The sequence below is a fragment of the Elephas maximus genome, chromosome 10 (genome assembly GCF_024166365.1).
Source record: "Elephas maximus indicus isolate mEleMax1 chromosome 10, mEleMax1 primary haplotype, whole genome shotgun sequence".
Taxonomy (NCBI): Eukaryota; Metazoa; Chordata; class Mammalia; order Proboscidea; family Elephantidae; genus Elephas; species Elephas maximus.
Window position 1 is genome coordinate 14,574,648 of NC_064828.1, and position 24,531 is coordinate 14,599,178.

At 44.5% G+C, this 24,531-nt stretch overlaps 1 protein-coding gene across 1 annotated transcript in view; it reads right to left on the reverse strand.

Moving 5' to 3' along the window:
• Positions 1–2,070: 2,070 nt before the first annotated feature.
• RTF1 (RTF1 homolog, Paf1/RNA polymerase II complex component) overlaps positions 2,071–24,531 on the reverse strand; it is a 69,538-nt gene continuing 47,077 nt past the window's right edge. The window contains exons 5-18 of the mRNA XM_049897887.1: positions 24,008–24,122; positions 23,107–23,218; positions 12,394–12,529; positions 11,111–11,288; positions 9,174–9,256; positions 7,630–7,717; positions 7,423–7,530; positions 6,579–6,656; positions 5,482–5,603; positions 5,237–5,294; positions 4,266–4,343; positions 3,699–3,794; positions 2,716–2,827; positions 2,071–2,466 (exon numbers count right to left, since the gene is read on the reverse strand). Coding sequence (XP_049753844.1) covers positions 2,360–2,466; positions 2,716–2,827; positions 3,699–3,794; positions 4,266–4,343; positions 5,237–5,294; positions 5,482–5,603; positions 6,579–6,656; positions 7,423–7,530; positions 7,630–7,717; positions 9,174–9,256; positions 11,111–11,288; positions 12,394–12,529; positions 23,107–23,218; positions 24,008–24,122 — 1,471 coding nt within the window. The 3' untranslated portion in view covers positions 2,071–2,359. The remainder of the gene's footprint in view (positions 2,467–2,715; positions 2,828–3,698; positions 3,795–4,265; positions 4,344–5,236; positions 5,295–5,481; positions 5,604–6,578; positions 6,657–7,422; positions 7,531–7,629; positions 7,718–9,173; positions 9,257–11,110; positions 11,289–12,393; positions 12,530–23,106; positions 23,219–24,007; positions 24,123–24,531) is intronic.

Here is a 24,531-nt window from a genome sequence, read left to right on the forward strand (position 1 = left end):
ATCAAACAGCCTTTGGTGCCACACCCTTCCACACTGAAACCCGTGGGGAGGAGGCTGGGGCCACCGCAGTAATTCCCCAGCACAAGAAACACTGTGAACAACCAGGAAGCCCCAGCTGGTCGGACAAAGCCACTGTCTATGCCTGGTCAGGGTCTTGGTTCAGAGGCCCTGCCTCAGCTGAGCCTGGAGACAAGTCCTTAATCTTGATCCCGGTCACCAAGCAGGCTACTCAGGGAGTAAGTTAACTTTCGGTCTTCTCTGGTTGGCTTTTCTCCCTGCTCTGTGCTCTGGCGTTTCAGAACGAAGGTTTCAGCAGCTGTGTGTGGACAGGTAGTGGCAAAGTGGCTACAGTGTGATGCAGTTTGAATAAAAATTTTATTACACAGCCAAAATGTAATCGACACGTCTCCAAACCCAAATGATACTAAATACAGATCTACATGGTGGATCAGAACGACTCCAGCAAATCAGATGGATTCTATAATTTTAAAACCATAAAGAAAACAAAACATCCAAGTTTATCATGATAGGAGAGGTCCCAGCAGCCTCCGGGACTCTGCTGTGTCCAACAGTCTGTGATTCCACGTTTACACAATCATCTACGAAGAGTTTGGGTCAATGGACTTTTCAAGTACACATGATTTGAATAAGTCCATCACCACTCCTCTGCTCAACCCAACTGTGTCACAGCTGCCACAGAGCTGTGTTACAGTTATTAGTTTTACAGTCACAATATTTCTTTAAAACCATCCATCGCTGCTTTTAAATAAAAAATGTAAACTAAGTTAAAGCAACACTGAGGTTCTACTAAACCCAGAAAAGTTACCAAGTTCAAATACAACTTAACTCCATGATTCCCCATCACCCCCCTTCCTTACACAAAAGTAGGGTGAAAAAGTACAAAGCAGAGCTTCTAGATTTCTCTCCCTTTTGTGGGAATCAGCAGCTCTCAGCTGTTTCTTTAGCTTAGTTCTTGGTATATATAGTCAGCTGTACTTTGCTCTGAAAAGATTTGTTAAATGCCACTTTTATTTACACTTGGAGCTTTACACCTGAGAATGATTATCAAGCAGTCAGCTTATCTCTTTTCAAACATTTCATAAAGACATACACACCTTTTTGCTGGCTTCACCCTAGCTGCACAATATATATGCTTACCATATATATATACGTATACACATGTAAAACTGCACATGCTGGTAACATTTGCAACCTAAATCTTCTTGTGTTCACACTCTCCACATTCATGTTGGATACTTTCTCTTAAAAACAAAAAATATTACCCTTGCTCATGTAGCAAAACAGAAATCACTAGGAAGAGACAGGTACGCTGGGAGGGAAAAGGTCACACGCGCTCTGTGTTCAGCCAAGAAGCCGCTGGCTGTGCCCACGGGACGGGCAAGACGCCTTTGCTGCCCTCCCTGGTACCAGCCTTGTGCTTCCCTCCCGCCTGCCGGGACACAGCCTCCAGGGCAGGGGGCTAAGCTGGGGAGTTTTCTCCAAGTGGGGGAGATAACGAGGGCGGGGAGGGGAAGTCACGCAGCTATAGCAGTCAGGCCTGTTTAGTGAGAAGGATCACATTTAATGAGTTTCTTTCTTGCAGTTTCAGATGCCAAAGTACAGCTGACAAAAATCTGAGACAGCTACAGACCCGTGACGGACTGATACAAAGATACTGCATTTTTTAAAAATGATAAAAAAATCCACACACATACATACATACACACACACACACACACACACACACACACACACATATACACATACACTCTCTCAAGTAGACCCCCTCCCCCCGAAATGTACACTTTTGGAAACTAAATTGGTTTTGAAAACCCCTCTTCCAGAGATGGGAAGAAGAGAAAGATGCAGAGGAAAGAGGCCGAAGGACTGCGGGCGCTGGCCTGCTCCCTCCACAAGGGCCAGGGGCCAGTGCTCAGTGGTTGGGTCCGAGGCCGTCCACAGAGGAGACTGCCCAGTGCTGCAGCTGTCGCCACTGAGCGCTCCAGCAAGAAACCCAGCTCCACGGTAATACTGAACGCGTGCAGAGTGGCCAATGGACTGTGCTGGTTTAAAAAAAAAAAAAAAAAAGGGCAAACACAAATCTAAAGACATGGAGAAAGCCCAAGAGAGCCCAGGAGCCCCGATCCACACCGGGTGGGCCCAGGGGTTTGGTGGGAGGTGGTGCAGACAAGGGAGATCTATACAGCAAATGGTTTATATTACAGGTGACTGGCAGCTTAGAGTCTCTTCCCAGTTCTACTGCTGCTTCGGCCCAAGAGGGCGAATCAGAGGGAAGGAGGAACGGTGGGAGGGCCACGGTGACGGGCATGCAGGGTCAGAAGCAGCAGGCTGGGTGCGCTCAAATGAGCCCCCGTCGTTTTTTGTAGTCTTCCAAATTTAGAGATCTCCTTGGAGCCCCATCCTTGGCTGGCGGAGCCTTGGAGGTGATGGCCAAAGCCTTTGACTCTACAGGAAAGAAGAGCAAATTGACATTTCAGGTACCTTCCAAGTCCTTTCAGTCTTGTGCTTCATTATTCTGACAGGTAGCCTTACAGGCTCTCTAAACATACCTGCCGCCTGTCTTCCCCTCCTCTAGACAATGATGAGCACACAGACAGCGCATTTCTCTCTCAAATCAGGCTCCTCGCTGGCTGAGGAAGCCAGGGGTCTAGCCGGTCCCCTGGCTTCCTCAGCCACTCCCCACCCCTCACTTACCTGAGCTGGGAACTTGTAAATCAATCTTCACATCGAAATCATGTACTTTGAACAGGTCTTCTGAGAGGTCACTCGCTGACTTAGAATTCAAATCTTTCTCCTTTCCCTGACCCTGCAGTGGGAAGAGAAATACTAACTGTAAGCACAGAAACACAAGCGGACTTCAAAACTCAGCAGCGGCTAACGGTGAAAGCTCTCGTCAAGTTCATCCGCCCTTCCTAGTGAGGCCCTTTTCTGATTCCTCCTCCCAGAGGGAAAACAGAAGAGGCCACAGACAAAGAGGTTTCTTTTCTGAGACCTAAAAGCAGAAAGGAGAGGGAAGGCTCATGTCTGTGGGGTGGGCTCAACACAAGTCACCTTCTCACCCACGATTTCAGGGATTCCTGGGCGGCGTGGCTCCACAGAAAAAGGCCTAACTCAGCAAGAAAACCGCTTCTAAATGGGCAGTTTCTGTTTAACATTTTATTTTACTTTTCAAAGAGCTTTTACTTTCACAACCATTTGATCCTCACATGTCATCTGTTCCTCCAGATGACACCGGAAGTAGGAAGGGTCTCTAAACCCACCACCATTGAATCGATTCCGACTCACAGAGACCCTATAGGACAGAGCAGAACTGCCCCACAGGGTTTCCATGGAGCAGCTGCTGGACTCGAACTGCTGGCCTTTTGGTTAGCAGTCAAGCTCTTAACCACTACGCTACCAAACAGGGCTCCGTGCCATTTACAGATGAGAAAATGTGTGTCAGAGGGCCAGAAGTCAGCTGTTAAGGCCATAGTCAAGGCCGTAGTTAAGTAGTAGTGTTAGATTTAGAATTTAGGTTATAGGTTTAAAACACAGGAGCAGTTTATTAGATTTGTAGATAACTGGGATGGACCATGTTCCTCCAGGTGGGATAATCAAGGCCAAACTAGGCAGGTAGTTGCTCTGGGGTCCCGGCCAGCAGCGTAGCCCAGCAGGCTACAGGGTAGCACTGCACTTGCCTTGCTCATTTCCTTTGGGGCATCTGGTAACACTCCAGAGCCGTACTTTGCATTCAGCTGGGCCAAAATAGCAGCTTGAACAGCCGGGTCTCTGGACTGAGAGAGAAAATAAGTTATTTTAGAGACTGTTCAATACTCACACAGTCCTACTGTGAGATTCTTTCTCACCTACCACCACTAACATCACAAGCACCCCAGTGGATCCATCGTCAGCTCAGTGGGGTTCTCCTCAAGGCAGCAAAAAGACAATTAAAAGCTGTAAAGCCCAGCCCAGCCAGGTCCTATCTAGGTGACCCAGTCTACACGTTACTGACGTCTGCTGCACTGGGGCACCACCCTGGTACAAGGGGCTTAGTCCACAGGCTTTCACAAATCCATGCCAGTTTTTCACTGACTATATAGCCTACAGCAAGATAAAAAAGCAAGTATCCAGACCCAAGAGCTTGGGGCAATCAAATCCCAGGTAAGACAACATTATTTTTAACTTCTTTATTAATCTCCTAATGGAACTCATTTTATGTCCCAGAATCTAGGTCCTGACTAAAAATGTCCTCTTTAGGCACTCACGTTAGAAACGATGGTAGGTTTACACTGCCGCCTGGTAAAGGGATCCATCTGTTGGTTCTTCATGTTGTGACTTTCAGCCTGAAACAAAGCTTGTGCATTACGGAATTGCATTTCCTTCGCCCATCCTGTCTTTCATCATAAGCCTACATCCAAATAACAGTCTCTATAAGGGACTGGAAAAAAATCAAATGTTGTCCATCATTCTTTTCCCTTCAAGAACACCAGAGCAGATACAGAGCAACAACCAAAAGAATGAAAACAGACAAAAAATGAGAAGCTGTGGAGTAGAACCTAAGGGTGGGAATGGGTAAGACAGGGCAGAAGACTGTTGCTTTTCACTAATTAATAAAATTATACGGATGTATGTGTGCATACCACCACCTGTCTGTTTGCCCTGCCGAGGTGGTCTGCACTTGGCGTGATGCTGGAAGCTATGCCACTTAAAACACTAGCAGGGTCACCCATGATGGACAGGTTTCGGCGGAGCTTCCAGACTAAGGCAGACTAGGAAGAAAGGCCTGGTGAACTACGGAAAATCAGCCCGTGAGAACCTCATGGATCACCGCAGAACACTGTCGGCTTGCTTGCTCTGGATTCGTCATGAGGAGGGGTCAAGTGCTGGAGAAGGCCATCAAGTCTGGTGAAGTACAGGGCCAGCGTGGGGGAGGGGACCCCTGATGGAGGGGCTGGCACGACAGCCTCAGCGACGGCCTTGAACATGCTAGTGATCGTGAGGATGACGCAGGGCTGGGCAGTGTTTCGTTCTGTTGCACATAAGGTTGCTACGAGTTGGAGCTGACCTGACAGCAGTTTTGTGTCTTTCTATCTATCTGTGTGTATAAAGAAAGCATGTGTGTGCTAAACATACGATTTACTTCAATAATTTAAAAAATAAACTCAAGCATGATGTAGAAAAGATTTCATATCATCTCGTTACTTTTTTTCCAGTAATCCAGATAAAGCTGTCTTACCACAAGGGCCTTCTCAGACTCCACGATGTTCCACTCCCGGTTCCGCTGGTTGATGTAACTGTGGGGTAAGTAAGAGGAAGGAGTCAGTGGGCTGTGAAAAGAGGGATGGAACTGAACCGTGACCCTAGAGATATGTGGAGTCAGCGCAGCACGGTTCGTACAAGGCCACATGCTGGTCTGGTTATTTTGACCAATGTCTGTGGACCAAGGGTAAGGGCCCAGCCAAGACAGGCTTAGGAACACACCTGATGGCAGATATGTTCTTGGTCCGCTGGCGGTCCAGGGCCTCTGCCCGCTCTTCCAGCTCGTTCAGCTGGTCCTGAATTTGTTTGGCCTTGTCTTGATCCCCCAGGTCCTCAGCCATGGCCTGCACACAGAGAGATGTATGAGTTCTCGGCTCTGACCGGCTCTACCTCAGACCTTCCCTTAGCATAGGCAAGGTACCTCAAGTGATCAACAAATGACAGGAGGTGGGAAAGGACACAGAAAAAGGACTTTACAAATGAAAGGTACAATTAAAAAAAAAAAATTATTAAATGAGGTATCACTTATACTTTTATTTAATCAAATGAAAATAGCAATGTTGGCCAGGGTGAGGTGAATGGGATCCTTTCATACAAGGTTAGCCTGAATAAAAATTATTGCAACTTTATGAAAAGTAACTGCCATTTAAATCAAAAGCTTTTTTTTTTTTTTTAAAAATAATTCTGATACAGTAATTAAACTTCAAGGGATTTTTTTTCCCCAGGAAACAATCAAATTATCACCAATGGACACATGTCAGGAGTTCATAGTAGTAGTATTTACAAGAACAAAAACTTTGGCAACAACACTTACTTTTAATAATTAGGATTAACTATAAATACCTGGGCAAGGTATGACTTTTTTACAGTAGTAAAAACACCTTCCCATGTAGCTGCATGGCTCTGGCGCAGTGCTGTGCGGTATGCAGCCTAGAACTCAGGGCCTACATGGCTAAAGCACCGTAAGGCGGCTCATCCCATGCTGCTGTGGAGAATGGAAAACCACCACCCCAGCTGGGCGTGGCGGCATCGTTTGCCTGTTCAGACTCAGTGCTAACACTACTTTAGCGTCTCTTATTACACATAAAACTGAAGTGACTGGGAAGTGTGGAAAACGGAGTAAGCGAGATTGAGTTCAGTTTATAGAAAAGATAAAGTGGCCAAGGAATGTTGCCCAAGTGATTGGGAAGCACCGAGTTGCTTATCATTGAGCCCAGAACTTTCTCCCAGCCCTGCTACCACAAACTTGGCAGAAGATGATTACGTTTGATTTCCACATCCTTACAGGCAGGGAAAGAGGCTACAGCCCAAGTCTTTACCTTTTCCTTTAGCAGCTGAGTCTTCTTCATAGCATAGTTCGGTGGAGCTTTTCTGAATCTTTCTTTCTCTTTTACAATCTGTACCAGAGAGGAGATACCAGCAGTGAGGTATTCCTAAGCTATGTTTGTAGACAAGCTAAGTGAGCCCATTTTGGAGGCAAGCAGCTAGTTAAAGGGGGCTGCTCTTCCTATGGCAGTGTCATGCCCCAGAGGGAGCGAGTTCATTCCAAGGGATACTACGCTGCTTCCTGGGTCACGGAGATTCTTCTGGGACAGTCTGAAGGAACATGCACCAATAAACAGCAGCAGCCCGAGGGCCTGGTACTGTAAGGCTAGCCACTGTCCAAGAGAACAGAGATCAGAGAATTTTACCAAAATGTTTTGGAAAAAGAAAATCCTTGAAGGACCAAGTCTAGCAGAATATTTAGAAATACAGGTCCCTGAACACACTTCTTTAGTCTATGATTTTAAATGAGAATGCATGAAGAAGGAGGAGCCCTGGTGGCACAGTAAGTAAAGTATCTGCCTGCTAACCAAAAGGCTGGCAGTTTGAGCCCACCAGCCACTCTGTGGAAGAAATATGTGGCAGTCTGCTTCCATAAAGATCCCGGCTTTAGAAACCCTATGGGGCAGTTCTACTGTGTCCTTTAGGGGCGCTACGAGTCAAATTGACTTGCTGGTGACGGGCTTAGTCTCTGCATGTCTGCGGAAAAGCAGCATTAGTACTTCCTCATCTTCATGCATAATAGCAGAACGAAAAAGGTCAAGACACAGGGAAAGAGGAAAACCAGGATCTTCTCTAGATGCAGGTTCTTGATGAACTTCTGGGGACCAGGTTTCTTACCTCTTCAATGTCCTGATCATTGAATTTATAATTAAGAGCTTCTTTAATAGAAAATTCCTTCTTATTGATTTCATCTAGAGTGGGCAACTGCATGCCAGCGGAGAACATCTGGACCAAAACATGATAAGCGGTTATTAAAGGGGGCTTTGGAAAGAGACTCTCCCAATGTTTTCATGAACACATGCTAGGTTGTCTCTGTCCACTCACCGCTTCTTTCCACTTCATAAATTCGCTTTCAGTAAATTCTTGGTTTGAGACGAACTCTAGGCGAAACACTCGTTGGTCGTTGCCATGGCTACATGAAAAAGAGACCATCTTGGAAAATGTGCATACCAACGCAGTACCAGCAAAGCAAACCACTGGACAGTATGTATGCCACCTCTCTCTGAGGGTCTCCATTCTAGCTACCCTGCAGAATCATCTAGGAAGACATAAAAATTGCAAGGCCAAAGGACCACCCTAGATCAACTGAGTAAAACCTCTGGGAGTATGAACTGGGCAGTGAAATTAAATATAACAAACAAAACAAAACAAAAGCAAGCAAACAACCCCCCCTCCCCCAGCGTGTTCTAAAAATGGGTAATCAGCATTGAGAATCACCATACCAGCTTTGGAAACCAAATGTACTTGACTAGTGCTTCAAAAGTCCATTTATGATCACAGTCAAACAACATCAAGAACATGCAATATTATGCAGTTATCCAAATGACAAAGAAACTCTATTCTCTAGAGAGGAAGAACGCTGCCTGTCTACCGACCAACCACTGTGCTGGCAAAGGGGGTGACTCTGCCACTCTCCTGGGACAGTCACTCTGCTTGCCACGGCCATTCCACACTCCATCTGGCTCTTTTAAACAGAGCAGGGGAGATGATGAGGGTGGGACAGGGGAATGGAGAATGCATGGAGACCAAATTAAGCCATGGTAGAGCTGTGTCTTAGAGCCCTGGTGGCACAGTGGTTAAGCGCTCAACTGCTAATCAAAAGGTTGACCACAAACCCGCCAGCTGCTCTGTGGGAGGAAGATGTGGTGATCTGTTTCCATAAAGATTTACAGCCTTGGAAACCCTACGGAGGAGTTCTACTCTGTCCTATGGGTCAGGTCGCTATGAGTCAGAACTGACCGAAGAGCAATGCGTTGGGCTAGAGCTGTGTCTGTTACCTGCTACTGCTATGTAATTCTGGTAAACTACTTTTATTCCTTCCTATATGGGGCCTTTAGAATTTTCGGGCTCCAAGAGGGCAGGGGTTTGTGTGTGTGCGTTCTGTTCTCGCCTCCATTCCGATGCCTAGAACAGTCCCTGGCCTATAGCAGGCATTCAGTAAATGTTTGCTGAGTGAATGACATTTCATTTTACTGAAGAGGAAACTAAGTCCAGAAACCTGACCTGACTTATAAAAGATCAGGTTAGTTAGTGGTAGTGCCAGGACTAGAAGCAAGCCTCCTGTCCACGCTCACCAAGGAAATGCCGGCAGGGCTCTGGGAGTGGGGTTTTTCACAAGCCTACTTCTTCCTTCTAAATGTTTCTCCTACAGTAGCCCTGACTTCCCCGCAGGAGAGAAATATCCTAATTCCCCTCTAGGATGCAAGCCCCTCCCCCAGTCCCTTGTGGTAGAGCGTGTCTGCAGAAACAGCACTCACTGTCTTCATCTGACTATTAACAAGAAATATGACCTCGGGAGAGAGTAACAGCCCAAACAGGCAGTGCCTACGTGACGAGGGAGCAGAAGCTGCCGCAGGAGCACCTCTTACCGTAGCTGTAGCCCTTTGTTTGTCCTGGTGCCACCCAGCTGGTAAACTTTGGCAGTTTCCACAACACCTGTGATCTCAGCTACCTAAGTGAAAAGGGGAGACACCCGTCAAGAACTGTCAGAGCTCTTCCTCTGGATCACAAGTGGTTTGCGAGCGGCTGTGAACCTAAAGGTTGGCTGTTCAAACCCACACAGTGGCTCGGCAGAAGAAAGGCCTGGCGATCTGCTTCTGTAAGGCTTACAGCCAAGACAATCCCATGGAACAGTTCTACGCTGGGACGCACCCGGCCACCGTAAGTTCTACGCTGGGACGCACCCGGCCACCGTAAGTTCTACTCGGGGACGCACCCGGCCACCGTAAGTTCTACGCCGGGACGCACCCGGCCACCGTAAGTTCTACGCCGGGACGCACCCGGCCACCGTAAGTTCTACGCCGGGACGCACCCGGCCACCGTAAGTTCTACTCGGGGACGCACCCGGCCACCGTAAGTTCTACTCGGGGACGCACCCGGCCACCGTAAGTTCTACTCGGGGACGCACCCGGCCACCGTTAAGTTCTACGCTGGGACGCACCCGGCCACCGTTAAGTTCTACGCTGGGACGCACCCGGCCACCGTTAAGTTCTACGCTGGGACGCACCCGGCCACCGTAAGTTCTACTCGGGGACGCACCCGGCCACCGTAAGTTCTACTCGGGGACGCACCCGGCCACCGTAAGTTCTACTCCGGGACGCACCCGGCCACCGTAAGTTCTACTCGGGGACGCACCCGGCCACCGTAAGTTCTACTCGGGGACGCACCCGGCCACCGTAAGTTCTACTCCGGGACGCACCCGGCCACCGTAAGTTCTACTCGGGGACGCACCCGGCCACCGTAAGTTCTACTCGGGGACGCACCCGGCCACCGTTAAGTTCTACGCTGGGACGCACCCGGCACCGTTAAGTTCTACGCTGGGACGCACCCGGCCACCGTTAAGTTCTACGCTGGGACGCACCCGGCCACCGTTAAGTTCTACGCTGGGACGCACTCGGCCACCGTAAGTTCTACGCTGGGACGCACTCGGCCACTGTAAGTTGGGGGCTGACCCGATCCCACCTGGTAACAACAGCTCAACCAACAACAACCACCCCCCAGATGCCCCAGGCACTTCTCTCAGGCTCAGAGTGCAGACAGCCAAGCACAGGGAGCCCTGAGCACAGGGATGTAAGTTCTAGGAGAAGAGGCAGCCTGGTGGGACCCAGTAGAGGCTTCCCCTCCTGCCTAACTCCGCCTTTCTAGGGAATACGCTTGGGATTTTAGGCAGATTTTATCAACCAAATATGAAGACCACCAAGGTCATTTTCTGTGGCCAAGCTTTGCAGGACATGGTATGGCTACTGGTTCTCATAGGACGAGGCGAACATCTAAAAACCAGACAGCTCAGAACAAAACAAAAAATCAAATGGCTCTCTTCCACCTTCTCGCCAGCTAGACCACAGCAGCAGTGTTGGAATCCACATAACAACTTATATTAAGTTGGAGGTTTTTTTTTTTTTTTTAAATCTCAATACAGTTTCACATTCTAGACGTCATTTGGTACGTGCTATGGAACATTTCCATGTATTTATTTCTCAAATGAACAAATCTTCTAGATAAGTTAACTCATCAAGTACTTCATAAATATCTCCCTTCCCCCTTTTAAACTGAAGGAGGACAGAGAAAATTATTCTCAATCTAAACCCACCCATCCCTTGAGCTCCAAATTTTCTTCCGGGCAGCAGGTCATGTGTGATCAATCCTTGGACACTTCAGACTGTCACTATCCTGTGGGCGTGTCAGCTGGAGTCTGTCTTCAAGTAAAATGACGGCAGAAGAGCAACAGATTTGTTCGGAAGCCCCCATCCCCAGTCGAGAATCACATCTCAAACATGGACAGTTGTCCACAGGAAGAGATACTAACCCGGTAAACTGGTTTGCTGTTGTGGTTTCCAATGCCGATTCGTACAAAACATCCTGTGACGGTTTTAGCAAAGAAGGGCATGTGACACCACCGTTCCAGCTTATGCCGTGATAACCGAACCCGATTTAATTCTTCAGGTAAAGAGACTGGTTGTGATTTTGGGGGGATTTCTTCTTTCCTGTGAGGAACAAAGGGGCACTGAGAAAAGTGTCCATCCTAAAAACAGACCAGGATAAATAAGAAATACCTCCTTGTCAAAACCGAACCAGAGTACACGTGGTTCACCCAGTAGGGGAAATAAATGAAGCACCAAGAAAGAGTTCTAACAGAACCATCTTCCTCACCAGTAGCGTGAACTGTCTGGTAACGATAGACTGCCGTCACAGATAACCCATCAGAGGAAGGAAACTAGGGAAAGCTCCTGGCCAATCTGAAAGGAACACAGTATCTGTTCCTAGCAGCCAGGCCCAGATGAAACGTCCAGGGGTACAGGCTAACAGCCAGTGGCAGGAGAAAGGCATGGGTTGATGTGCTGGGGAACTCAGTTCAGCAACTCGGGGTATCAAACCAAAGTTCACAGCCCAAATATGTACATTTTAGAAACGATCCTGACCTTCTCCTCAAAGAACCCACCTATCCTACTAGGCAAAATGTAAACAGCAAGAACACCAAAGACACAAGGTAATTAGGAGTCCAAGAGACAGAAAGGGCCACAGAAACCAGAGACGACAGCAGCCTGAGACGAGAAGAACTAGATGGTGCCCGGCCACAACCGCTGACTGCCCTGACAGGGAACACAACAGAGAACCCCTGAGGGGGCAGGAAAGCAGTGGGATGCAGACCTCAAATTCTTGTAAAAAGACTAGACGTAATGGTCTGACTGAGACTAGAAGGACCCCAGAGGCCATGGACCCCAGACCTTCTGTTAGCCCAAGACAGGAACCATTCCCAAAGCCAACTCTTCAGACAGGGATTGGACTGGACTATAAGACAGAAAATGATACTGGTGAGGAGTGAGCTCCTTGGATCAAGTAGACACATGAGACTATGTTGGAAGCTCCTGTCTGGAGGGGAGATGAGAGGGTGGAGGTGGTCAGAAGCTGGCTGAATGGACACAAAAATTGAGTATGGAAGGAAGGAGTGTCCTGTCTCATTAGAGGGAGAGTAATTAGGAGTATATAGCAAGGTGTATATAAGTTTTTGTATGAGAGACTGACTTGGTTTGTAAACTTTCACTTAAAGCACAGTAAAAATTAAAAAAAAAAAAAATGTACGCAGCTTACTCTTCTTCTTCATCAGATGATGACGTTCGGGATGAGCGGTCTGACTTTTCACTGGACTTATCATCCTCTTCCTCCTCTTCATCATCAGAGTACACCTCACTGGTTTTTAATGGCTGTTTTTTGGCGAGGAGCTCAGCTGAAAAGAAAGGGGAAACCTTCACCTAGGTTCTCAATAATAAACAGAAACACCCTTGAGAAGGAACTGGAACTGAAATGTACAGCTCCATTCTCCCTAGACTGGTTTGTGCTAACTTGGGTATATACAGAAGTGCGGATACCACAGAGTTGGATCCTGTAGGCACCAGACATGGAGCCCTAATAGACCGAAACAAGGGCTGGAAGATTGCTACTTGCTGGACAGAGTCAACAACACTGCTGACGGTTGTTTTTCACTGCACTCAAGCCACATGAAGATGGGCAGGCAAGGGGGAAAAACTCATGATGTCTTCAGAGTTTCTCTGGGGAAGACTTTGAGTTTGGAGCACTATTTCTAATAGAAGACTAAAAACAACCCAAGTGTCCACAAATAGGGAAGTCGCTGAATCATCTCTGGTGCACCCACACACTGGACTACTATACATCTGCAAGAAAGAAACGAGACTCGGCTTCTATGAAGGGGGATGGAAAAATGTGGGAACAGAGCAGTGACAGTTATACAACATGATGAAAGTAATTAACGTCAATGAATTGTGCACGTAAAAAATGTTGAAATTGCAATTTTTGTTATATGCATACTTACCACAATAAAAATAAACATATTCAAAAAGGAATGGGATATAACTCCATATAAGAAGTTGAAAAATGTTTTTTAGAGGATCAAACAGTAAATATTTTAGGCTTATGGGTCATATGGTCACTGTTCCAACTATTCAACTTTGCTGTTGTAGCAAGAAAACTGCCATAGACCATACGTAAAAGAATGGGCATGGCTGTGTTCCAATAAAACTTTATTTAAAAAAAACAGGAAGTCTTTCAACATCTGGTCTATATACAACTAGGGAATGATCTCCCAAATAAACTGTTCAGTGAAAAAAGGAATGTGGAGAAAAGTGTACATAGTATGCTACCATTAATTAATCTAATATGGGGGATAAATCTGTGTCCTTATGTGTTTTTTTAAAAGGAGGGGTACCAAAAATTTCTTAGGTGGTTACCTACTATGGGAAAGAGATGAAATAGAAAGGTATAGAAGCTAGACTTCTTTGAATATACCTTGTTTAATAGACTTGACTTTGGAATCATGTAAGTATTGTATGTAATCATAAAACAAAATAATTAAAAAGTCATCTCTAAACATCAAAAGCAAAGGAACTGCGATGCAGTCAATTACTTATCATGGCCCTTCTAGTCATAAACTTTGTGACTCACATGCAATGACTGGGTGGGACTATGCAAATAAGGGGCTTCTGGCCCACCAAGGGGATTGGACAGCTTGCTGGTAATGCAAATAAGGTGCATAGCATCCTTGTAGGACTAGGAGCATGCAGATAAACTGTGTGGAGATCTAACAAGGGGATTGGTCAGTTTTACCATCCCGTTAGGCTTAAAAATTAGCCATTGCAGGGGTGGAAAGGAGGAACCTCACTGCCACCAACAAAGAAGAGACAGGAGCAGAGCACATCCTTTGGACCTGGGAACCCTGCGCTGACAACCTCCTAGATCCAAGAGACACAGAAAAAGAGCTGTAACACCAGGATGGTGAGAGATGGCAAGAAGCAGTGGCAGAGAATCAGCAGCTACAGAACCAGGAGGCTGGCACATGATGACATGATGGGCTTCCTGGCCCAAGGACTGAGAGAGCTGAGTGCCTTTGGGCAGAAGGCTTGCTGGCAGAGTGGGGTGCTTCTGGGCACTTATCGGTGGAGGCAGGCTTGCTGAACCACAGAGCTAAAGAGCTAGGCGCCTTTGGGCGAGGCTTATTGGTGAGGTGGGGTGCCCCAGTGCATTTATTGGTGGAGCTAAATAGCTTTGTAACACTTGTCCAGCAGGGCACAGACCAAGGGGCTGAGGGGTCGAGGGGCCGGGGGCCAGAAAGGGGCCTGACTACAGGCACGACCAAGAAGTTGTCCTGACTAAAGGTCTGTATCCTGAGTCATGCCTGATCCTGAATTGTAACTTGTTACCTCCCTAATAAGCCCCATAACTATGAGTATGGTCTGTGAGTTCCGTGTAGTCATTGCAATGAATTATTGAACCCAACAGAGTACAAAGTGCCATAGAAGGGACAGTCAGTGTCAGAATTGGTAAAAAGGTTGGAGGGAGGAAGCATGTCTGACCTCCACCTCATAGGATATCAGCCTTGGGTCACTGATCTTGATTCCCCTGCCCTCTTGTGAAGTTAGAAGAGGTGAGACGTCCACACCACCCCACTTTTACAGGAACCAAATGTGTATTCATCTGATGGCATTCGTTGTTGTTTGGTACCATTGAGTCAGTTCCAGCTCATAACGACCCTATGTACAACAGAATGATACACTGCCCAGTCCTGTGCCATCCTTACAATCATTGCTATGTTTGAGCCCATGGTTGCAGCCACTGTGTCAATCCATCTCATTGGGGGACTCCCTCTTCTTCGCTGACCCTCTATGAAGGGGACTGGTCCCCCCTGACAACATGTCCAAAGCACATGAGACCAAGTCTTGCCATGCTTGCTTCTAAGGAGCATGCTGACTATACTTCTTCCAAGACAGATTTGTTTGTTCTTCTGGCAGTATATGGTACATTCAATATTCTTTTTTTTTTTATTGTGCTTTAAGTGAAAGTTTACAAATCAAGTCAGTCTCATACAAATATTTATATACACCTTGAAAAAAAAAAAAAGATTTATTTCTTTTTTGCTATATACTCCTAGTTGCTCTCCCTCTAAGGAGACAGGACACTCCTTCTCTCTACCCTGTATTCCTCGTGTCGATTCAACCAGCTTCTGTCCCCCTCTGCCTTCTCATCTCCCTTCCAGACAGGAGCTGCCCACATACTCTCATGTGTCTACTTGAGCCAAGAAGCTCATTCCTCACCAGTATCATTCCCTGTATTACAGTCCAGTCCAATCCCTGTCTGAAGAGTTGGCTATGGAAATGGTTCCTGTCTTGGGCTAACAGAAGGTCTGGGGACCATGATTTCTGGGGTCCTTCTGGTCTCCACACATCTGGTCTCAGTCAGACCATTAAGTCTGGTCTTTTTACAAGAATTTGAGGTCTGCATCCCACTGCTCTCCTGCTCCTTCGTGGATTCTCTGTTGTGTTCCGTCAAGGCAGTCATCGGTTGTAGCCAGGCACCATCTAGTTCTTCTGGTCTCAGGCTGATGTAGCCTCTGATTTATGTGGCCCTTTCTGTCCCCTGGGCTCATAATTACCTTGTGTCTTTGGTGTTCTTCATTCTCCTTTGCTCCAGGTGGGTTGAGACCAATTGATGCATCTTACGTGGCCGCTTGCTAGCGTTTAAGGCCCCAGAACACCACTCACCAAAGTGGGATGAGAATTTTTTCTTAGTACATTTTATTTTGCCACTTGACCTAGATGTCTCCTGAAACCATGGTCCCCAAACTCCTGCCCCTGCTACTCTGGCCTTTGAAGCGTTCGGTTTATTCAGGAAACTTCTTTGCTTTTGGTTTAGTCCAGTTGTGCTGACCTCTCCTGTACTGTGTGTTGTCTTTCCCTTCACCTAAAATAGTTCTTGTCTACTATCTAATTAGTGAATACCCCCTCCCTCCCCCCGACTCTCGTAACCATCAAAGAATATTTCTTCTCTGTTCAAACTATTTCTTGAATTATTATAATAGTAGTCTCATACAATATTTGTCCTTTTGCAATTCACTAATTTCACTCTGCATAATGCCTTCCAGATTCCTCCATGTTATGAAATGCTTCATGGATTCATCATTGTTCTTTATTGATGCATAATATTCCATTGTGTGAATATACCATAATTTATTTATCCATCCATCCCTTGATGGGAACTTTAGAGGCTTCCATTTTTTTGCTAGTGTAGAAAAACAGTGCTGCAATGAACACGGGTGTGCATGTATCTGTTCCTATAAAGGCTCTTATTTCTCTAGGACATACTCCAAGGAGTGGGACTGCTGGATCATATGGTAGTTCTATTTCTAGCTTTTTAAGGAAGTGCCAAATCGATTTCCAAAGTGGTTGTACCATTTTACATTCCCACCAGCAATGCATAAATGTTCCAGTCTCTCCATAACCTCTCCAACATTTATTATTTTGTGTTTTTTGGATTAATGCCAGCCTCGTTGGAGCAACATGGAATCTCATTGCAGTTTTGATTTGCATTTCTCTAATGGCTAATGATTGTGAGAATTTCCTCATGTACCTGTTAGCTGCCTGAATGTCTTCTTTGGTGAAGTGCCTGTTCATTATTTTCAATATTCTTCACCACCATAATTCAAAGGCATAAATTCTTCTTTGATCTTCCATATTCATGGTCCAGCTTTCGCATGCATATGAGGCAAGTGCAAATACCATGGCTTGGGTCAGGTACACCTTAGTCCTTAAGGTGACATCTTTGCTTTTCAACACTTTGTAGAGGTCTATTTGCCCAATGCAATACGTTGTTTGATTTCTCAACTGCAGATTTCATGGGTGCTGATTGTGGATCCAAGTAAAATGAAATCCTTGACAATTTCAATGTTTTCTCCATTCATCATGGTGTTCCTTATTGGTCCATTTGAGAAGATTTTTGTTTTCTTTATGTTGAAGTGTCATCGATACTGAAGGTTGTAGTCTTTGATCTTAATCAATAAGTGCTTCAAGTTCTCTTCACTTTCAGCAAGCAAGGTTGTGTCATCTGCATAATCCCACAGAAATGAACTATAACAAGTGATTTTAAAACACAGTTATTTGCCTGTATGTTCCTAATGGAATGTAGTTTAAGAGCAAAAATCTTAAATTATTTTTGGTAGCCATATTATTGATAGCAGTACTGGTACTTTCATTCTGGTATTGATGTGTGTCTTGTGGGATAAATCTAATGAATAATTATGTTATTATAACTAAAAATGAGAATTTTGGTGTGGGAGGATGGAGCTACTGCTGTAAGACTGATGAGATTAATTAACAACCCTGAGTTTCAACAAAAAGTGCTAGGAAAACTGGATATTCATGTTCAAAAGAAGGAAGCTGGACCCCTTCCTCGAACCATACACAAAATTAACTCAAAATGGATTGCAGATCTAAATGTAACAGCTAAAACTATAAAACGCTTAGAAAATATAGGAGTAAATTTTCATCACCTTGGGTTAGAAAAAGACCTTTTTACATATGACCCCAAAAGCACAGGAAACAAAAGAAAAAAAAAAAAGATAAATTGGACTTCATCAAAATTAAAAACTTTTGTGCTTCAAAGGTACTATCAAGAAAGTGAAAAGATAACCTACAGAATGGGAGAAATTTTTTACAAATTATATATTTGACAAAGGATTTGTATCATATATAAAGAACTTCCACAACTCAATATAATAAAAAGACAAATAACCCAATTAAAAAATGAGCCGAGGATCTGAACAGATATTTTGCCAAAGAAAAGAGAGAAATGTCAAAAAGTACATCATTAGCCACCAGGGAAATGCAAATCAAAACCATAATGAGACATGACTTCACGCCCACTAGGGTGGCTATTATAAGTAAGTGTTGATGGCGGTATGGAGAATTAGAACCCTCATACACTACTGGTAGGAATGAATAATGGTGAAGCCATTTTGGGAAACAGTCTGGCAGCTCCTCAAAAGGTCAAACGGAGTACCACATGACTCTGCAATTCACATTCAGTTATCTATCCAAGAGAAATGTGAACACATGTTCATATAAAAATTTGGACATGACTGTTCACACACCAGCATTATTCGTCATAGCCAAAAAGCAGAACCAACCCAAATGTCCACCAACAGGTGAATGGATAAACATGTAGCATATCCTTATGATAGAATATTACTCGGCCACTGAAAAAACTGAAGTGCTAATACATGCTTAAACATGAATGAACCTTGAAAATATACTACAGTGAAAAAAGCTAGACATAAAAGACACATATTGTATGATTCCATTTACACAAAATGTCCTTAATCAGCAAATCTATAGAGACAGAAAGTGGATTAGTGGTTGCCTAGGGTTGGGGGTGGAGCCCTGGTGGCACAGTGGTTAAGAGCTCAGCTGCTAATCAAAAGGTCAGCAGTTTGAGTCCACCAGCCTCTCCTTGGAAGCCCTATGGGGCAGATATGACCCTGTCCTATCAGGTCGCTGTGAGTGGGAATCAACTCAACAGCAACTGGTTAGGAGTTAAGGTTGGGGGACTTCGGGAGAAAGGGGGAGTGATTGCCAATAGATAAATTAACTGTAGTGATGTTTGCAAAACCCTGTGAATATACTAAAAACCTTTGACTTGTACATTTTCAGTGGTTGAATTGCACAGTATGAATTATATTTCAATAAAGCTGTTATGAAAAACAAAACAAAAAATCTCTGGGGTCCTGAACTTGAAATGAATTATCAGTGTGAGGGTCACAATGTATCTTATCCTTAAAAAATTAAAATCCTAGCTCTATGCATTGAAAAGGCTTAGAAACAACGGCCAAGCCGGCAGCATGAGCACTCCTTGTGCCCAGACCGTGGTCTCTAAATACAATTTCTCATGAAAATGCCAGGGTTCCTTAGAGAAATGACTGAGTCCAAATCCAGAAAGCAAGGAAGCTATCAATGACTACTGAGGCCTCCTGTCAAAAGAACTTCACGTTGCAACTGGCTGAAGATGGGGCAATATGAGTATCAATAATAATAACTGTGATAGGTTAAAATACAAAGTATGTTAAAACCTATGAATGCATAGGATATTAAAAATAAATACACAAATCTCACTGGTCACATTTGGAGGTTCCTTTTTTTTTTTTTTTTAAGGAACTACTGCATTCTTTTGAAAACTGGTAAATAAATTTAAAAAGAACAATCAAGCGTTTATCCTGCCTTTCCAACACAGTTGTAACTAAAGAGCTGATGAGAAGTTATCAGACCAGCTAATAAATGAGGAAAGGATGACAGATCAGAATATCACCATACTGTACCTCCTAATGAATTAAATAATCTAGGTAATGATCATCAGTGGTTCCTGGGATAGAATACATTATTATTCCCAATTCTTTTGTTTTAGAGCTTCAATTTTTTTTTTTTTTATTGTGCTTTAGATGAAGGTTTACAGAGCAGATTAGTTTCTCATTAAACAATTAATATACATATTGACTTGTGACACTGGCTGCCAACCCCACAACATGTCAACATTCTGCCCCTCTTCTTGACCTTGGGTCCCATTTCCATTCTCCAGCTTTCCTGTCCCTTCCTGACTTCTCGTCCTTGCCCCGGAATGGTGTGCCCATTTAGTCTCAGATATGTAGTTGAGCTACGTGTGCTGTTTGTTTTATGGGCCTGTCTAATCTTTGGCTAAAGGGTGAACCTCAGGAGTGATTTCAGTACTGAATTAAAAGGGTGTCTGGGGGACATACTCTCAGGGTTTCTCTAGTCTCTGCCAGACCAGTAACTCTAGTCTTTTTTTGTGAGTTAGAATTTTGTTTTACATTTTTCTGCTGCACTGTCTGGGACCCTCTATTGTGATCCCTGTCAGGGCAGTCAGTGGTGGTAGCCAGGCACCATCTAGTTGTGCTGGATTCATATTATTCCCAGTTTTTAAAATTATTTATTTATTTATTTATTGTGCTTTAAGTGAAAGTTTACAAATCAAGTCAGTCTCTCACATAAAAACTTATGCACCCCTTGCTATATACTCCTAGCTGCTCTCCCCGTAATTTGAGACAACACACTCCTCCTCTCCACCCTATATTCCCCGTGTCTATTTAGCCAGCTTCTGTCCCCCTCTGCCTCCTCATCTCACCTCCAGACAGGAGCTGCCCAAATAGTCTCATGTGTCTACTTGAGCCAAGAAGCTCACTCCTCACCAGCATCATTTTCTTTTAGAGACCAGTCCAATCCCTTCCCAATTCTTGACCTCTCCCTATACCCATGCCCTTTGCCATGTGACTCTGTAGTTTCTCCCAGTCCCACTGATGTGGAGCTTAGTCATGTGACTTGTTTTGGCCAATGGAATGTGCAGAGAAGTGACACTATGTCAATTTCAAATTTAGGCCTTAAGAGGCATCACATGTTTCTGCTTGCTTTTTCTATACATCTGCTGTCACCATGAGAAGAGTGTGTCCTGGTATGCTCATCAAAGAGAGACAAATAGAGCAGACTTGGTCCCAATATGCAGCCTGAGACAATCCTAGCCAAACTAGATTATCAGGCAGGCAATCCCCAGCTGAACAGGTGTTTTAGTGGGAACAAATGATTATTTAACTGCGCTTGGGGATAATTTGTTGTCTCTGCATTACTGTGGTAAAAGCTCACTAACAGAGCTGGTAACATCATAAAATAAGAGACAATCAGAAATTATGTGCCTCCTCAAAGGAGAACGAAGAACATCAAAGACACAAGGAAAATATGAGCCCAAGAGACAGAAAGGGCCACATAAATCAGAGACTACATGAGCCTGAGACCAGAAGAATTAGATGGTACCCAGCTACAATCGATGACATCCTTGACAGGGAACACAACAGAGAACCCCTGATGGAGCAGGAGAGAAGTGGGATGCAGACCTCAAATTCTCACAAAAAGACCAGACCTAATGGTCTGACTGAGACTAGAAGGACCCCAGAGGTCATGGTCCCCAGACTCTCTGTTAGCCCAAGACAGGGACCATTCCCAAAGCCAACTCTTCAGACAGGGATTAGAATGGAGTATATGGTAGAAGCAAAGATGTCACCCTGAAGACTAAGGTGCGCCTGACCCAAGCGATAGTATTTTCAATTGCATCATACGCATGTGAAAGCTGGACAATGAATAAGGAAGACAGAAGAAAAGTTGATGCCCTTGAATTGTGGTGCTGGCGAAGAATAGTGAATATACCATGGACTGCCAAAAGAACGAACAAGTCCGTCTTGGAAGAAGTACAACCAGAATGGTCCTTAGAAGCAAGGATGGTGAGACTGCGTCTTACATACTTTGGACATGTTGTCAGGAGGGATGAGTCCCTGGAGAAGGACACCATGCTTGCTAAAATACAGGGTCAGCGGAAAAGAGGAAGACAGTCAACGAGATGGACTGACAGAGGCTGCAACAATGGGCTCAAGCATAACAACGACTGTAAGGATGGCTCAGGACCGGGCAGTGTTTCATTCTGTCGTGCATGGGGTCGCTACAAGTCGGAACTGACTTGACAGCACCTAACAAAAATAATATGAGATAGAAAATGATCCTGGTGAGGAGTGAGCTTCTTGGCTCAAGTAGACACATGAGACTATGTGGGCAGCTCCTGTCTGGAGGGGAGATAAGAAGGCAGAGGGGGCCAGAAGCTGGCTGAATGGACATGGGGAATACAAGGTGGAGAGAGGGAGTGTGCTGTCTCATTAGAGGAAGAGCAACTAGGAGTACATAGCAAGGTGTATATAAATATTTATATGAGAAACTGACTTGATTTGTAAACTTTCATTTAAAGCATAATAAAATTTTTTTTTTAAATCAATGGCTTGTCACTGCACTGCACATGTGAAGAATGTTGAAAAAGCAAACAATTTGTTACATATATATTTATCACAATTGGGGGGAAATTACTTTAAAGAAAGAGTGAAGGCAAAATGAAGATGTACGTAAAAAAAAAAAAAAGGCTAGTTAGTGGCCATCTAAGATACATCGATTGGTCCCAACCCACCTGGAGCAAAGGAGAATTGAAGAACACCAAAGACACAAGGAAAATATGAGCCCGAGAGACAGAAAGGACCACATAAACCAGAGGCTCCATCAGCCTGAGACCAGAACAACTAGATTGTACCCAGCTACCATGAATGACCACCCTGACAGGGAACATAACAGAGAATCCCTGATGGAGCAGGAGAGAAGTGGGGTGCAGAATTCAAATTCTAATGAAAAGACCAGACTTAATGGTCTGGTTGAGAGTAGAGGCACCCCGAAAGACATGGCCACTGGACTCTCTGTTAGCTCAGAACTGAAACCACTCCCGAAGCCAACTCTTCAGACAAAGATTAGACTATAAAACATAAAATGACACTCGTGAAGGGAGTACTTCTTAGCTCAAATAGATACATGAGATTAAATGGGCAGCTCCTGTCCGGAGATGAGATGAGACGGCAAAAAGGGACAGAAGCTGGTTGAATGGACATGGGAAATCCGGGGTGGAAAGGAGTGTGCTGTCACATTACAGGGAGAGCAACTAGGGTCACATAACTCTGTGCATATAAATTTTTGTACGAGAAACTAACGTGAACGGTAAACTTTCACTTAAAGCACAATAAAAGAAATTCAGTGTTGATATGTTTTAGGTGTGGTAATGGCAGTATAATTACACTTAAAACTAAAGAATCCTTATCTTTTAGGGACACATACTGAAAAAATTTACAGACGAAATATTACGATGCTAGGATTCACTTTAAAATAATCTGGGAGAAGAGAGGAGTATAGATTTAACGAGATTGGCCATGAGCTGATTATTAAGGCTGGACGATAGGTTCACTACATTATTCCATTTTTTGTATGTGTTTGGAATTTTCCATAATAAAGAGCTAAAAAGGGGAAGACATAAAAATGGGTGCCAGGAATCCAAATCATATGATGAAAACCACAAAATAGCCATTATATTTCCTGTTACCTGTTCTGTTCTTCCGTTTTTCTCGTTCTGCTTTCAGCTCCTCCATGGCTTGAGATTTCTTATCTAGTTTCTCATCCCGTTTGGAACGCCGTTCCTTGTTGTGGGATGTTACCTGGGAAGGGTAGGACATGTACGGTGGCCCTTTTTACCAACAACTAACGATGAGACTCCTTATACTCAGCAGCTAATCACACCCAGTCCTCCCATGTGAATCCGTATTGGCCGTAGAAGCTTAAAACTTGCACAACGGCAGGGCATCCTCTTGCGGACAAAGAGAATAGAGCAGTAGTCATCCCGTCTTAAACTCGCTACATATTAGGCAGGCAGGACAGGGTGACTGTGCTGCTCTACCCTCTTGTCCACAAGAGGATGTTCTCTCCCTTATGCAAGTGTGAAGTCTTACTTACCTAACAAACATCAGAATAAACTTTTTTGAAGAACACCCTAACCCAAACACCCAGTGCCGTCAACCATAGCTATTATTTGCTGATACTATGAACAAAGCTTTTCTTGATGAATGCAGAGATGACTAATTTTCCCAGCTATATTTATTACCAAGTTCAGGATGACTTACACGTGGATAAATATCATAACCAACCTGGCTATCTGGGGCAGGATGTTTACCAATTTTCCCCTAAGAGATGCCCACAGGTTAGTGGGCTGCTTTTTAAATGCAGACGTGGGTGAAGAAGTACTGTACTAAGGAGTTAGATAATGCAGCCAAATAGGGAATGATAAAATATGTCCAGAGATTAATGAAACCTAGACTGCAGCCAACACAATAGTTTTGTATGGCGGACCTAGGCTGGATTAATATAATCCCATCTTCTATGTCAATACAGACACACACTCAAAACAAAGGTCTTATTCTTTGGATAAGGAGCATCACTGAATTTCTTACCTGAGATTCCTGAATCTGGGTTAGCTTTTTCTTTTCCTGTTCTTCTTCTTGCTTTTTCTTTTTTTCCTTCTTTTCTTTCTTTTTGGCTGTTTTTAGTTTTTTCTTGATTTCAAATCTGGTTAAAAGACATTTGTTTGGTTTTTGAGTAGCAATGAAATATCTGTAAAGACTTATTTCTATTAGATAGGAGAAATGAAGTAAGGAGGAGGAAGGAGTTAGTAAACTTTTTTTTTTTAAGGCGTTAATAAACATTTTGCCTTCTGGTAAGAAACACCATTGTGACTTAGAAGTACATTAAAACTACTGAATAGAAGTATACCAAATGTACTTGAAAGAATTAACCTGGAATAAACTTAAAATAGGAGAAAATACTCGGGATACCGCTGTACTCGTCTTTAGACTTGGGGTAACACCCAAGTCTCTCTCAGCCTTTGCACAACAGAAGAAAACAACTGGTTCCTGGGTGAACCTAGGGAGCAAAACTGAACTCCAGCAGTGACCCACTGGAAAGAGATCACGAGGTC